Raw genomic sequence first — 14772 nt, 5'->3', positions numbered from 1 at the left:
CAGAAACCCAAGGATAAGGTATAAGATCTTGAAAGAGCAGCCTCGTAATTCAAGAAGCGTCAATAGAAAAAGGGCTGTTGCTGACAGGTGTCAAGAACGACAGAAGGAGGCGACAGAAGAGTTCGCAAGGGCTCCAACGTAGGAGCCCATTTGCTACAAGAGGCAAAGAATTAGCCATATTGACCATTCTCGCATGGCTAACGCGCCATCTAGATAACATACTGCAAGCCTGTCAGCAAGAGAACTTGTCTTGGTCATCATTTGAAAACTTACTGGGATGAACAGATAGGGAACCTCCTTCTCATAGCGCTTCCAGGCCTCTCCGTACTTGCGACGGCATCGGTTGATATCCCGGTTGGTACGGTGAATGATCATGGCCATGAAGAAAATGAAATAGAACCAAGGGAATGGGCTCCTGTAAGTTGTGTGTCAATATTTGCAGACCATAGCTTTTGCGAAAAGAATTGCTTACTTGAATCCAGTGATGAGACCCCAGGACATAGAGAAGAACATGTCAGGCACATAATTGGGCTTCCGGATAATCGCAAACCAGCCATCGACCATGATGTGATCACCTGCATCGGTTTGGATTGTCTTGGGGTTCTTGATAGCTTGCCAAGGTACCTGGGGGAAAGTGTTACGCTTGATAAGCTGACCCTTCTCTTCATGACGAAATGCGTTCTTTTGGCCATTGGCACTGTCCCACATCCAGTAAAAGAAGAGGTACAGAACGGCGAACACTGCCAGTGCGAATCTGTTCCAGCGATACTCAGATGGATCGTGGTTGGCCAAGTAAAGCGCACAATGGCAATAGGAGAATGGTACACCGGCCATATTCCAAAATGTGAGCAAGAATCCGAGTTTCTCATAGTACATGTCCCTGTTTGAACATTAGAATGGCCAATTCTTTCAAAGAATATCTTATCTGAGATTGACTTACCAACTTGTGATGATCATTTGCTCTGCCTTGGCACAAGCATTGGTATACAGGTAATGAGCTCCAGCAAGGAAAACGACCTCAGCAGAAACATAGCCATAGGTTTCGTACTGACGAGCTGCCACGGACAAGGTGATCAGGAACAGAATAAACCAGGGAATTCTGACTTCATAAAACATCTTGAAGTCCAAGATACCGATGCGTGGGTTCAACTCGGCGCCCATGAAGAAATCATAGATGGGTGACCCCGACATTCTGTGGGTCCGCCCGCGTACGATAGCCTGGAAGTACACGATGAAGCTGTTCAGGAAGCCAGACAGGATGGAGACGGTCATGATAGATCCGAATTCGTCGATCAGCGTGTACAGAGGAAACACGCCGGTGAAATGCAAGGCAGCAACAATTGCAAGTGTCGCATAGAAACTGCAGTAGGCAGAGCAGTAGTAGGGAAGCCTCTTCCCGTTTTCATGAAGCAGGGGACGGCCATAATTGGAAACGCCAGGCATGTAGCAGTACATCAGAGACTCCATGATAAAAAAGACCCAGTAGATTACCCATGCCTTGGTGGTGGGATAGGCACCCTCATAGACCAATTGACAGAGGTGGCGGCCAAAATCGGACCAAGACTGGTCGACCTCAGGCAGAGGAAGCTTGCCATCGTAGTAAGTTGCGCCAATCCACATGTACCACATGATGATGGGAAAACCAGTCATCAGCAGCAATACGCCAATTGAGCCACCGAACTCGAACTCGTCGGACGCGCCGTCTCTGAACTTTGGGGCAGGCTTGGATTTGTTGTTCTCCTTGACACCATTGACGGGTGGAGCCGCAGTAGCGGTAGATCTCTGTGACACGGCCATTGCTAGCAATTGGGAGAAAAAGGAAACTTGAATCACAAAATGATCGGAGAAATTCGATTGTTTTCAATCGCGCGAGCTCAGGGGGGCCGTCATGTGACCACGTATGCAGGGTTGACCAGAAAAGAAAAAGAAAAAAGAAAGAAAAGAAAACAATAAATACAGGTAATAGAGGGGCTCAAGTTTGGGTAATCTATCTTGGCAGTAAGAACGCCTGAAACAAGATACTCCGTGCAATTGTAACCACCAGGTTAAACATCCAATTGGAGGAGCCAAAAGGTAACCCACCACAATGCGGCTGCGGGATATTTTACACTAGTCTCATCACGATGTAGTACTAGTAGTATGTATTCCATTTGGTATTTGGCCCCCAGTTCCACTACTTGTAACGGTGGCATGTAATTTGAAAACCGACCAGTTATGTACATATGTAAGCTACTAAAATACTTTGGTCCAACGCGGAACTTTTTTCTTTGTCTTTAAATGAGGCGGCATCTTGGAACCTTGGAATGCGAACGACGCCGAGTAAAATTAAGGGGGGGGGCAACTGGTTAACGGACTTAGCCACGATCTTCGAACACATCTTTGATTTCCTCCGCCCAAGCTTCCAGAGTTGTTGCAGGTCTTCCCAGATATAGCTTCACATTTTCGAGACCACTCGCATAATGAGCACGTTCCTGGTCCGCGTTGTCCGAGCTATCGAGCTTGTCGACCATATACAGCGCAACAGGCTTTGGCACGCCAGACGCCATAAATTGCTCGATCGCCTGGCTCGGGGTGACAGGTAGGAACTTGACCTCCTTGCCCAAAACCTTTGCAATGACCTCCACCCCTTCCTTTTGAGGGAGGATCTGTGGTCCATAGACGTAAACCTTTCGCTGGTTGTTCTTAGGCCCTTGCACCAAGACTGTCCCACTGATTTGACCCATATCGACGGGAGTGACAAAATCCATTTTGAACATTGGACCAAACATCTTCAGCTCGCCGGAAACAATGCCATCCTTGAAGCGCAACAGATTAGTCGCAAAGCCACCGGGGCGGATTGCAACATAGTGATCAGCGCCAAAGACCTCATCCAGGTTGATCTCAATTTGAGCATGGATGAATGGAATCATATCTTCGGGGTCTACGTCACGCGGGTCCCCGGCAATGGTGTAGCTGCTGAGAAACACAACGAATTCGATGCCAGCAGATTTGAGCGCAATCAACGTGGATCGCATGTGGTCGGGCATGCCGTTGGCTCGGTAGATGAAAGCACGTTTGGCTCCGGACAACTGCACGGCTGCGGTGACGCTTTCAGGCTGGGTGAGATCAGCTTGAATTCTTTCAAACTCTCCTGCCTTTTCAGCCTCTGGGGTCAAGCCTGGAATTGCTTTTGTGGTATCTCTCATTGCGAGGAACACCTTAGCTCCCAGCTGTTGGGCAGTGATGGCCACAACAGACCCAACACTACCGGTCGGACCGAACACAATGACAGAGGACATATTGGAGATGAAATAGGAGAGAAGAGGAATCGGTGGAGTGGTTTTGCCAGTGATCGGACGTGGGTGCTTGAACTTATACGAGTGCTCCAGTCTTAACACCGCTTATCTCCGCAATGCCAAACTTTCGAGATCAACAATACGAGATCAACAATACGAAAAGCACAGGATCCGGGCGATGAAGTCAAATTTCTTGACTATAAGGGGTTAAGGCGAGATTACTAAATCTGGCAAAGAAATGCAAGTTCCTATGCACACGCCTATCCGAAGTACTGCTACATGATTAGGTACTGGGCGATCACGGGGCTGATGTGATCATGACATACCATCTTCACTTCCCCCGCACACCCCGGATTTTCCACTCTTTTCACATCTATCATGAAAGCTTAAGCCATGGCTGCACAGCAAAGTGAAAGCATTGACTTACAGAAACGATCCGTCGTCTCTTCCTTCATCTTCACTGGGACCGACGATAGCCTGCGGGTCGCGTTATTCCGACGGAGCCAACAAACTAGATCATACCAGTCAGTTCACAGCGCAGAGGAAGTCTTCTTAGCTAACCAGACCTACTTAATCAAGAGGTCGTCTGGCTCCCATATCGGGAACGATCGAGAAAAGCGAATCACCAGTCCGAGCGGCATGGAGAGAACTCGAGGAGGAAACACGCCTGACAGCCCGCGAAGTGACATTGTGGCGAGAAGGCAACCCGTTCACCTTCGATGATATCTCAGCGGGACGACAATGGACAGTTCACCCCTTCGCATTTCAACTGCGGCTCGAGGCACAAAACAAAATACAAATAGACTGGGAGCATGACGGGTGGGACTGGTACGATCCGAACAAAGTCCCCGATGACGAGACATTCAATGGCGTTCCCCGTCTAGTTGAGAGTCTTAAACGAGTTTGGTTCGAAATGGAGATGAACTCAGCAGCAAGTGCAGCCCTTCGCTCGGGCCTCTATCAATTGAAAACAGACCACCAAAGCGGATCCCACGAGTTGACTTCCATTGCTGTGACAGCACTCCGGGATGTCCTTGTACATCTTCGAGGGGATAGGAATTGGTGGATTACCACACGCACAGCAGCATGGCATCTATGGAAAAATGGGCGAGAAAGCATGGGCTCGGCAACACTCAATGCATTCCTCGGTCTTCTTGCCGACATCGAAACTATTCTCCCTCCAACGCTGGAAAATGAGTCCTCGTGGGACCGTGTTCTGGCAATGGTTGATCACCACTTGGAAGCGCGCCGGGAGATCCCAATACGAATTAAGGAGAACTTTGCCAAGTATCTCCAGGACAGCCTTCTCCCAGCTGCAGAACGAGAATACAGAGACACCCTCACCATCCTCACGTTATCTGCCAGTTCTACAATCCGCGACAGTATCATCGATGCCTTTTCATCTCTGTCGATATCAAATCTGGATCTACGTATCCTAGAGTCTCGACCCCTATTCGAAGGGCCTACTATGGCTTCGACGCTGCTATCTTCATTCCAATCAAAGCACCTAGCCGCGTCCGATCGACATCTCAAGTTGACGATCTACACCGATGCATCAGCAGCTATAGCTGCATCCGAGGTAGACTTTGTGCTTCTTGGAGCTGATAGCATTTCGTCATCTGGCTGGGTTAGTAACAAGACTGGATCTTTACCCGCTGTTCTCAGTGCGAAGCATATCAGCCCCGGCGTGAAAGTACTCATATTAAGCGCAGTGGACAAAATCGCTGGGCCAGTCGAGTTAGAGCATGAGGGGGAACAAGAATATAATGATCCCGTGGAAGTTACGACGCCTTGGGTTGGCAGCGGCGTGAGAGGCATCAATTTACTCAATGAAGGGGTTCAAGGATCCCTTCCCAAGACAGCGAATTGCCGTGTTATCGTTAACAACATATATTTTGAATGGGTTCCTGCTGGTCTGATTGATGGTTATTTGTGTGAACATGGTTTATATTCTGTGGCTGACATTCGGAAGAAGGCAGACGAGGTAAAGAATAATGCTGATAGGTATTTCGGGTGTGTTGTCTGTAAGGACTCGGAATGAAATAAGTTCATGTGATATTGACCAAAAGTAATAAAGCCGAGGAAAGGAAGAGAGGTAAGCTCCCATATGTAGTTATGGTATAGATAGAACGGATAGTCATTATAACGAACCGATGTTGTCGAAGTCACAGACCTGATCATGTGGCCACAACCGTCGTCCACTCAAAGTCCCGCAAAGTCTACAGCCAGTGAGTACATGGAGACAACGGATTTCAGATATGCTAACCAAATTGACCAGATCCGGAAGTAGTCGAATTGGCTATTGTGGGAGGAAACAGCAATGTCATTGTGGCAAAGGAGGAGAAAGAGGCCCATCTGTGCTTGAGCTCTCCTCGTGGGCATTATTGCTTCAATGAGCAAGCTCAGTTCAGTATTCGTAGATGTCATAATTCTCCTTGCAAATTTTCAACTTTTCTAAATCACGCGATTCCACATTTGGGCGTCGGAAACCAGCATCGAATGCATCTTTCAGCATACCAATCCCTTTTGGGATGTCAAGGGGGTCTGATTCCTTAATGGGATTCTCCCCGTCATTGTAGACAAAATCTTGTACCTCCTTTTCAATCCATTTACCCTTTCCATATTCGGCAGGCATTCCAACTGCATCTGGCACTCCGATCGTAAATCTGGGCCTGGAGGCGGCATTCAAGTCTCTCCACGACGTGCTCTCGGATACCATTTGCCGGATCTTCTTGAGCATGATATACCAGTCCGCAGCATTGTCATCATAGAATTCCAACATGCTAAGTTCAATGGATTGAATAGAGGGTGGCAGGGTGCTGAGGAAGGAGACGCAATCATCCTGTGAGATAACAAAGCCAGACAGTTCAAAGTGACGCAGACTCGACCAATATTCCACAGGTACAATGTCATTTAGAGGAATCAGTGGGTAAAATCCATTCTCATGAATTTCCTGATCGTAAGTTATGTGCAGCCTAAGCTCCTCGAGATTCGTTGCGCCACTAAGTGCACAGCGCAGACGACCATTGAGCAAAGATCTCCAGCATGGTTCGAGGTCTGCATCATCCTCCCCACCAACGAGCAGTGAGAGATCCAGACGGCGAAAGCCCGGGTTTTTAAGCACCTTGACCAAATGATCATACTCTTTGCAGGGCTCGTCGAAGATTGTGCAGTTGATTCCTGTAGGGAGAAAGTTGGAAGTCATCATAAGCTCAGAAACAGAATTTGGTTCGTTGGCAAGCACACGCATTGTAGTGCGGAATCCGCGGTATCTTTCTCTGAGTTCAGGGTAATGGTTCCACGTATACGCAGTCGCAGGTCCGTGTCTAGATTTATTGTACAGCCAGCCACACGGAATAGGGTAGTTGAAGCCCTTCGGGAATGCGCGAATCATTGGGGTCGGGTAAAGCGGGTTGAAGAGGTGTCCGTGGGCCACAGGTGTGATAGTGACCCTTTTCAGAGCGGGGAATTGCTTCACACCTAATGAAAGTGCTTCGAAATCGCTATCTCCGGCAAGCACATCGTTTTGCTGACCCAGCAAATACTGATAATGCCGCCAGCACTGCCCCAGCGGAGGCTGGGCGAGAATCTGCCCTCCGGGCTGTCAACATCGGCTCCTTTGCGGCTCAATAGAATGCGGAGATTTTCTTGACAGGCGTCTTTGAACCATTTGGGACATCCGTTGTCTTCTTCAAGTTGATGTTGCTCCATCAGCTTCTCTCTGAAATAGTCAGAATAAACTTGAGCCCACTCTCTGGTGTTATCAGGCTCATCATCGTCCGAGAGTAATTCGTGCCCCTCGCCAGTTTGATCTATTCGCTGTGGACCCCGTGGCAAGCATGCTTCATCCCAGATAATTTCGGTCACCGAATGGCGGAACTTCTCATGTGAGGCAATCTTGCGAAATACCTCTATGTTAAGTGGGTTGGCGGAAAGAAAAACTCGGTCAATGCGAAGAGGGACTGCGTTGTTGACTTGGGTACATGTCAGGCGCAAAGATTTGATATCGGCATTTGGCAGATAGCTTGCGATGCAGTCCCATAGCTCAAAGGGTAGGGGGGGTGAGGCTTGCACCAGCCATGACATATGGTTGACGGAGATCCGTCGGGGGTATAGTGCCGCTTTATACCCCGGCAACTGGCAAAGTCCCACTATTTGCCCATGTTCCACCCAGGTGGGGGCCGCGAGCCGCCTGCAGTAGCGGCCCCGGGCCCTCATTTGGGGCCATGGACAATACTGATCTGCATAATTGCGTGGGAAGAGAAAATGACCGCCTACCAAAAGAATTGCCGAGAATGGCGCGTTGGCTTGCCAGGTACCGGAGAAGATATACACATGCTCTGACGCATTGGGGGAAATCCTGAGCGGTGAAAATCAATGACAGCGGCGATTCCCAACGCCTAATTGGGTCGGTAGACGTGTTTAATAGGCATTCAGTTGAATCAACATGCTATAATATTTGAGCCATAAGCAGTGGAAAAATTCCCTCGCATATCATCGAGGCTTTCACCAGTCTTTTGAACATGCATCAGTCATTCAAACATTAGTTGGACATGGTACAATCGAATAGACTCTTGAGCTACATAAGTGGGCGTCGCACCAGGATTGAAGATATGGTAGTGGTGTTGCGGCTGAGTCGTAATTAGGGGGAGCTGCGATGATAAATATTGTCGAAGCTCATGCTGCCATGTTGTCGGTTCTGGCTTCCTATTTTTATCGTCGAGAGATGTGCACGTGCTACAGGCTACCAAAGATAGGTCTGCGGATTAGTTAAGATGAGTAAAGATGTGTTGCTGTGTCTTTTCTTTTTGTTTATAGCTTTGTAGCGGAGGGTCTAAGGCTGTATAGGGATATCAACCCTCCATAAGGTCTTAATCCGTATATTTCCCTTTGGGCCTGTACGTATCGGACAACTATCTCTTGGCGAAATCGAATTACTGCTCTATCTCGACAACCAGAAGTCCTACAGACTTCTTGATACGTTCAATTGATCTGTTGCACCGGCAGCTATATCTGGATATAGGGTTTCCCTAGTCAAGATGGCAGCTGTTGATGTAGCACGGCCGGGAGGCGTATTTATGTATCTTGACCTGTAACGAACTGGTGTTGCTACCATTCGTGAATTCCTTGACCCTGCGGTATCCACTAGGCATCCATGCCTACATGTATCTAGTTCATCTCAGCTTCTTCCTTCTGCTTCTTCTCCTCGAGCTATTATTTTCGTCGAACCGCAACTGATTCATTGCTTCGTATACTACGCTGTACGTTGATCTGTGAGCATCTGAGCATCCTCACAGGTTATATAATCGGGCACGTAACTCCAACAACATCGGTTCGTTACATCGTCAGCAATTGAATCAGATATAGGCCGGACTATCTAAAATCTGAAAGACAAAATCTCGTTCCTTTCCCCGATTATAATCTAGTTCAACACAGCTAGTAGAGCCATTACCCAGGTGGGTTCGTATCGTTATACTACTACTAGTATAATACAGTGTAGATTTGACTCTCACACTTGTAGTACAAACAACTTGAAGCAGTCATATAACTAGCAAGCACTATAAAACAAGAGATAGAGCAGTAACACCCAGTAAGTTCCTTAAAGCAGCTCCCACTTCCATCACGAACTACAAGTATACAACTGGCTACTGTAGTACTAGTAACCTTTGGTTGATCACATGAGAGCCTCATAGTAGCCACGCAGCAACAACCATCTAACCCACCCAGTTGGAAAAAGTAGCCTGACAAGCCTGCTCTGCACGCAGGCCCGAGCTAATGTCACTGCATATATTCCAACCCTGCCCGGTCTGGTAATCACTGCCGGCGTAGTTGAACTTGAAGAAAGGGTCCGCGACATCCCAGTTGATGTTGGTAACAGTGAGTTTATCCGACAGCCACTCTTCTTCGATAACATAAGGAATGCCGCAGTCGTTGCCCTCTTCATCAGGGGAATAGACACCAGCACGCTTGCAGACATCGTCATAAATAATAAAGGCCTTAGAGCCAGAGATTCCAGCAAATGGGTTGCTACCGTCAAAAGTAGGGACGCTGACCTGGCTGATTTGCATCGCAAAGGTCCATCTGTTGGGGCCTTCGGCAAGGCACAGCTCGGAGCGGTCTTCGCTGGTTTTCTCGTCGTCTTTGATTTTGTTGTTGAGCTTGCAGTCTGCGTTCACAACAGTAGGAATTGCAAAAAGGGCAAGGCCCGCAAGGACCTGAATAGAGGATTTCATTTTTGAACTTTGAGTGTTGATTCACTGAGGTTGAGGATGAGGATAAGAGTGAAGATGAAGATACAAATCAGCACGAAAGGGGGTGATTGATGGGCTTTATATATAATTTTTGGTCTCTACAGCCCGTAATTTTTCACGGTAATGCCCAGGTGTTTGGACAGAACCTGCGCCACCTCTCTCCCGAATATCTCGACGGGACTTGTCCTACGACATGGGTACCCACAACCCAATGACCTCGGGACTCTAATGCTCCAATACCACGCGATATATCGGCCCGCTTCAGCCTTTCGCCCCCAGGATTGGCTTGGTATCTGACTTCACTTTTTTGGCCCCAAATAGATTCAATTTACAAATACTGAACTATCAAGTGCTGCCCTTGTTCAAAGCCCTGGTCAAAGCTCTGCCAAAAATATATCAACTCCTAATAGATTCCTATAGATAAACTAAATTTCTGCCGAGGCAGTACAATCATAACCCTTCGCAAAATGTAATCAAGACATACTGGTATTCTACTAGTACTATGCAACTTGAATACTGGAAGTCAGCTCTGGCGGCTCCGCTGGTGTCCCCGGATACCCATTCTCAATATAAAACGTTCTGGCCAATCATTGATGTTACCCTCCCTCAGCCCCCTTTTTTCTTAGTGGCCTTTACTGTTTCAGGGCTAGTGCTTAGGCTTGGCTTGCCCACAGCTGCCATAGCCAGTCTGCAGAAACTTGTCGGGGCCATCCGGTAGGAGAAAGATGCAGGATGTCTTACTTCTGGCAGGAGTGAATGGCCTTTCTCATGCGATATTCCGTTAGAATAAAATGGCGCCTGGACCCTGCATTTTATCTGAGCGCCCACTCAGCCCCTTCTATGAGCTAAAGTGGCGAAGGCAGGCTTGACAGGTAGGTTACTTCTTATCCTAACATTTCGCCCCCAAGACTTGGCAGTTTGGCCTTCTTGTCATTAAGAGTGCAATATGGGAGGCCTTATGCTTCAAGCTTCTTTCTGGTCTCAAACATCATTCCAAGCAAATCGCCTCACGTCAGATGATTGGGATTGTGCAGTCTTGTGAGGAAACAGGTAATCATAGCAACGCTAATTCGATGCCTATGCATCCGCATGAACAGAAACACTTTTAACAACAATATCCGGAACAATCAACTTTTCCTGGATGGAAATCCCATTAAGATAATCATTAGTATCAACCCTCCGATAGCCATCTTCCAGAGTCTTCTCAATACCCGCCTGAACATGTCTCTTCGCCGTCCGATCCCGCGCCTCTAGAAGATCCGTTTCGACGAAGATGCGATAATCACAGAGCGTCGCGAGGTCTCGCCAGCCTGGCTCGTCGAGGAGGAGATAATTCCCCTCGACAATGATGATTGATGCATCGGGCGTGATGAAGATGCCTTCTTCAACGGGATCTTTCGCTTCGTGGTCGAACGTCGGTGCGCTAAGGACGTGGTCGGATGGCCACTTTCCTTCTTTTGGTAGGGGTGTGTTGTCGGCCCATTGGCGTATTTGGTGCATGAATGTTACAAATCGGGATACGTCGAAAGTCCAGGGGGCGCCGCGTCGGATATGTGCCTCTTTGGGGTTCGGGAGCTCATCAAGTTCGCGGCGGGAGAGATGGAAGCCGTCCATTGAGAGTAGAGCGGCTTGCATATTTGGCTCATTCAAGTTGTTAAGATGATTTACCACGGCTGCCGCGGTGGTTGTTTTGCCTGAGCCGGGGATTCCCGCGATGGCTACGATGTAGCGTGGTTTGAGGGAAAATGTTGGCTTGATCGCGGATGGTTTCCGCCAGGCGGTGGTATTCGGCGTCCATCTTTGAACTCTATGGCTGTTAGCCTTTGTGATCAACCCTTGAAGTAAAGGGGAGTCTGGAACGCACCTTGATTCAAGCTGAATTTCAACTCCCGGGGTCGAACTTAGACTTGATGGCTGGATAATGTGTTTCGTGCTGTACAGTAGTACTAGTATAATATATAACTAGTAGAGTACTTATACTTGTAGATTTTCAAGGTTGAAGGTATTATTACGGTGCCGCTCGGCAACTCTTCTTCAAAGAATCATATTGGACTGGTATGTGAAGCTTTTCTACACTTCAACAGTACTGGATAGGTTTTCAATCTATCTGGGGAATGGGATCGCTATGTAGAAGATGGTGGAGTTGTCCCCGGGCGACTGTGCTCCACGGACGAGTGTCCTCCGACGGGCATGCTATCGGTGTTGATCCGAGTCGGCAGCCCGAGATACTCTACAATAGACTACAGAGTTGCAGATGCCGATCTGATCGAACAGGGCGGGGTGGAGGGGGAGAGAGGTTTTGCTCTCGCCGTTGTTGGTCCCTGACGCCGAAGGTGGATGTCTTGGTGGCCCCGCCATTTTACCCCAAGTTGGAAGAGCGGGTGATTTATTATTGGAGAGGAGAGGAGGGGTCTGGGAACCCGATTTCCCCGCAATTTAGCGGAGAGGGAAGGGAGGGTAATATAGATTTCTAACTCTGCTCGTGAAGTAACCCTCCAAAGGCACTCCGAGTCGGCTCGGTCTCGCGAGTTTCGAGAATGCTCGCGTCCGCCAGAGAGTAGCATAGCAAGCAAATATGGTGGTATAATAATATGCATCGTCAGATTTTCGAGTCGTTGAATGTCGTATACGCTGGGGTTGAATATCAACTCATAAGAGGTCATGGATCATGTTGTTGCTGTGCTCTGGAGTGGATGTCTGTTCTCCTCCGGGAGAACGTTTAGACGGGGGCAGTATTGGCTTCAGAATTGGGACATCTGCCTTTGGCTTGCGTTTGATCTTCGGTTTTGCTGTGGGATCGACGTAAAAGCATAGGAGTTGTTCCTGGCAGCAGTGGGAACACTGCGGCTTGGCGTGATCGCAAACGACATGCCATTCGCGGCATGCCTTGCAGTCGTAAGGCTGGCGGGTTGGGCGCGGAGTTGTCGATGGCTCACAGGGAGGGCCCCACCACGTCGGCCACAGCCAGTGAGAGAGTCGTCCACATATTCCCGAGGGCATGTTGGTCTGGACAGAGACGGTCTGGATATTCTGAGCGGGTTGCTCCCCGTGGGGTTGTAGTCTGGAGATAGTCAGTCAGTCAGTCCGTACAGGGCGATGGAGGGAAGGAAAGACAGTGAGGAGGTAGATTATAGTGAAGGGATCGCAAGTAGGGAATAGTCCGTACAGATCCTCTCCATCTAGTGAAACTGACCTTGAGGCAACACTCATGACGGTTGACTGTTGCTGCTGCTGCTGTTTGCTCTGGAGGGGTAACAAAGAGAAGAAGTGGGCACCATTTGGATGAAGGTAAAGCCATTGAGGACCCGGACCCCGTGCAGTTTTTTAGTAAATCGCGCAGGCATTCCAGTGGAGTCTGATGACATGGCCTTGGAGTATTTGGAGGTGTGTGTGTTGGTGTGTGGTGTGTGTGATGTGTGATGGGGGAGTGTTGGCACTGGCTGATCTGCTGATTCGAGGGAAAGCGTGACTCTTTCTCTTTGGCGGGTTCATCTCCCGTGGACTTCTCCACTTCATCTTTCCATACTTCATACTCTCTCACATTTTCATACTCTGAAACTCTTGACAGATCCATCCAATGCTCGACTCGCATTCACCGGATCTCTCCTCTGTCCCATCACCATCACCAAATGGACCGCATCGCCAATATCATCCGCGCCGATCACCGTGAGCTGGCCTTATGTTACCGCCGCATTGTTGATGCCGCTGATGAGGACGAACAAACCCGCCATCAGAACCAATTTACTTGGGAACTGGCCCGTCATCTTGTTGGAGAGGAGCTCGTGCTATTCCCGGCCATCGAGAAGAATGTACGTGACGATCCAGTGGATGAGCAACAGCAACAACACCGCCACGACGAATACCACCCACATCAAAAGGTTAGTAGATTTGGACTGGTTTCATTCTTTCTCTTCCTTACTTCTGCTCACAATTGCAGATCAAAGAAAATCTCCAAATCTTCCAAGATCTCCACTGCTCCGACCCACGCTTCATCCCCACCATCACCGTTTTGATGGATGATCTCGCCGCCCACATCCACACCGAGGAGACTCTGGACCTGGTCAGGTTGGAATCCGCCATCACATCAGAGGAGAGTCAACGTCTGGCCCGCCGGTTTACTCGCACGAAATGGTTTGCACCCACGCGTGCCCATCCGTCGCTGCCAGGTCGTTCGCCCTACGAGGCGGCCACCGCGCTCATCGCGGCCCCACTGGATCATCTGCAGGATTTCTTTCGCCGGTGGCCCGATCCTGAACTCTACCCGACGCCCGGTCCAGAGGAGTAGACTTGATTGGGATGAAGGCTAACTTTAGTCCAAGTTGAGATTTTTTCAGCCTGGCAATATTTACATGTGCGCAACATACTCGTACAATACATGCACACAATTATAGGCAGAAGGGGGATCAATACAACTGCGCTTTCATCTGTCCATCCATTCTCGGCTGGTTAAAGTTCTGCCCCCCGCTTCTCATTATGAGCTATGCCGTGCGGGTTCAAGGCTCGTGTGCTAGCCTCCATACTCGCCGGGTGATGGTCGCCTGGCGCATGAACTTCATGTCGGGGTGTATCCCAGCCCAACTCATTGCTGAGCAAATCGCTGGCCTCTCGCTTGGCGGTGTCTGAAACATGGGGGTTTTTCAGCGCCCTGGTTCTGTGATTAGCTTGTCGATCGGGGGTCAAGTATCACTGCACCTTGCAGCGGATCCTATTGTGTCCCCCAGGTACTCACGATTGATAACCACGCATCGCGCTGATCCTTTCCTCGGCGGTGATGTCAACTTCGTCATTTGCTGGAGATCTCGACATGATGGGTCTTTACTGATCGCGATGATTAAATTGTCATCTGTGATATTCAATCAAATGTAAACTCAATACGGGTTATCCAGTTAGTGAACAGAAGGTGTCTGGGGCAAGTTCCATCGCTTACAATTGGCTTCTGGCCCGGACCTGCGTCATGGCGACGTCGAGCTGGCAAATCGCCGGAGTCCATCCCAGCGCCATGGACGCCAGAAAAGCTTCTACTCTCGCGATGCCGAGGACATGGCGCTGGGCTTTCCAATCCATGAGACTGACCGGATGATCCACCGGCCGATGGTGATATCCAAAAACTATAATCTGAGATACGAAGTCAAAACTTCACCCGACAACATCTCCCGACATCTACAACAGCTATTGGGCCGAGCCTAAGCATTAGCCAGGAGTCATTCAATGGTAATGGCAATGATGGCAAGACATTTCTTTCCCGC

General features: G+C 49.0%; 9 protein-coding genes across 9 annotated transcripts; 2 read left to right on the top strand and 7 right to left on the bottom strand.

The window, feature by feature from the left end:
- Positions 1-209: 209 nt before the first annotated feature.
- Positions 210-1797, bottom strand: N7509_000594 (uncharacterized protein; the record flags this gene model as incomplete). Its single annotated transcript, XM_056625231.1, has 4 exons — positions 210-221; positions 274-415; positions 473-880; positions 941-1797. The coding sequence occupies 4 exons, from the start codon at positions 1795-1797 to the stop codon at positions 210-212; spliced, it is 1419 nt and encodes a 472-aa protein (XP_056493813.1).
- Positions 1798-2354: 557 nt separating this feature from the next.
- Positions 2355-3278, bottom strand: N7509_000593 (uncharacterized protein; the record flags this gene model as incomplete). The annotated part of the gene is made up of 1 exon (XM_056625230.1): positions 2355-3278. The coding sequence occupies one exon, from the start codon at positions 3276-3278 to the stop codon at positions 2355-2357; it is 924 nt and encodes a 307-aa protein (XP_056493812.1).
- A 390-nt stretch (positions 3279-3668) lies between these two features.
- N7509_000592 (translation initiation factor eIF-2B subunit family protein) lies at positions 3669-5316 on the top strand (the record flags this gene model as incomplete). The annotated part of the gene is made up of 2 exons (XM_056625229.1): positions 3669-3799; positions 3855-5316. The coding sequence occupies 2 exons, from the start codon at positions 3669-3671 to the stop codon at positions 5314-5316; spliced, it is 1593 nt and encodes a 530-aa protein (XP_056493811.1).
- A 366-nt stretch (positions 5317-5682) lies between these two features.
- On the bottom strand, positions 5683-7361 carry N7509_000591 (F-box protein; the record flags this gene model as incomplete). Its single annotated transcript, XM_056625228.1, has 2 exons — positions 5683-6755; positions 6821-7361. The coding sequence occupies 2 exons, from the start codon at positions 7359-7361 to the stop codon at positions 5683-5685; spliced, it is 1614 nt and encodes a 537-aa protein (XP_056493810.1).
- A 1628-nt stretch (positions 7362-8989) lies between these two features.
- N7509_000590 (uncharacterized protein) lies at positions 8990-9508 on the bottom strand (the record flags this gene model as incomplete). Its single annotated transcript, XM_056625227.1, has 1 exon — positions 8990-9508. One exon carries the CDS (start codon positions 9506-9508, stop codon positions 8990-8992), a length of 519 nt encoding a protein of 172 aa, XP_056493809.1.
- A 1095-nt stretch (positions 9509-10603) lies between these two features.
- Positions 10604-11161, bottom strand: N7509_000589 (phosphoribulokinase/uridine kinase family protein; the record flags this gene model as incomplete). Its single annotated transcript, XM_056625226.1, has 1 exon — positions 10604-11161. One exon carries the CDS (start codon positions 11159-11161, stop codon positions 10604-10606), a length of 558 nt encoding a protein of 185 aa, XP_056493808.1.
- Positions 11162-12175: 1014 nt separating this feature from the next.
- Positions 12176-12736, bottom strand: N7509_000588 (transcriptional regulator family TF; the record flags this gene model as incomplete). Its single annotated transcript, XM_056625225.1, has 2 exons — positions 12176-12587; positions 12720-12736. The coding sequence occupies 2 exons, from the start codon at positions 12734-12736 to the stop codon at positions 12176-12178; spliced, it is 429 nt and encodes a 142-aa protein (XP_056493807.1).
- Positions 12737-13155: 419 nt separating this feature from the next.
- N7509_000587 (uncharacterized protein) lies at positions 13156-13811 on the top strand (the record flags this gene model as incomplete). Its single annotated transcript, XM_056625224.1, has 2 exons — positions 13156-13404; positions 13464-13811. 2 exons carry the CDS (start codon positions 13156-13158, stop codon positions 13809-13811), a joined length of 597 nt encoding a protein of 198 aa, XP_056493806.1.
- Positions 13812-13972: 161 nt separating this feature from the next.
- N7509_000586 (Con-6 family protein) lies at positions 13973-14332 on the bottom strand (the record flags this gene model as incomplete). Its single annotated transcript, XM_056625223.1, has 2 exons — positions 13973-14171; positions 14256-14332. The coding sequence occupies 2 exons, from the start codon at positions 14330-14332 to the stop codon at positions 13973-13975; spliced, it is 276 nt and encodes a 91-aa protein (XP_056493805.1).
- Positions 14333-14772: the final 440 nt, after the last annotated feature.

Source organism: Penicillium cosmopolitanum, assembly GCF_028827165.1.
Source record: "Penicillium cosmopolitanum strain IBT 29677 chromosome Unknown utg000003l:1.0-3747932.0:1.0-3751027.0, whole genome shotgun sequence".
Lineage (NCBI taxonomy): Eukaryota > Fungi > Ascomycota > Eurotiomycetes > Eurotiales > Aspergillaceae > Penicillium > Penicillium cosmopolitanum.
This window is presented reverse-complemented; position numbering and strand designations above follow the sequence as displayed.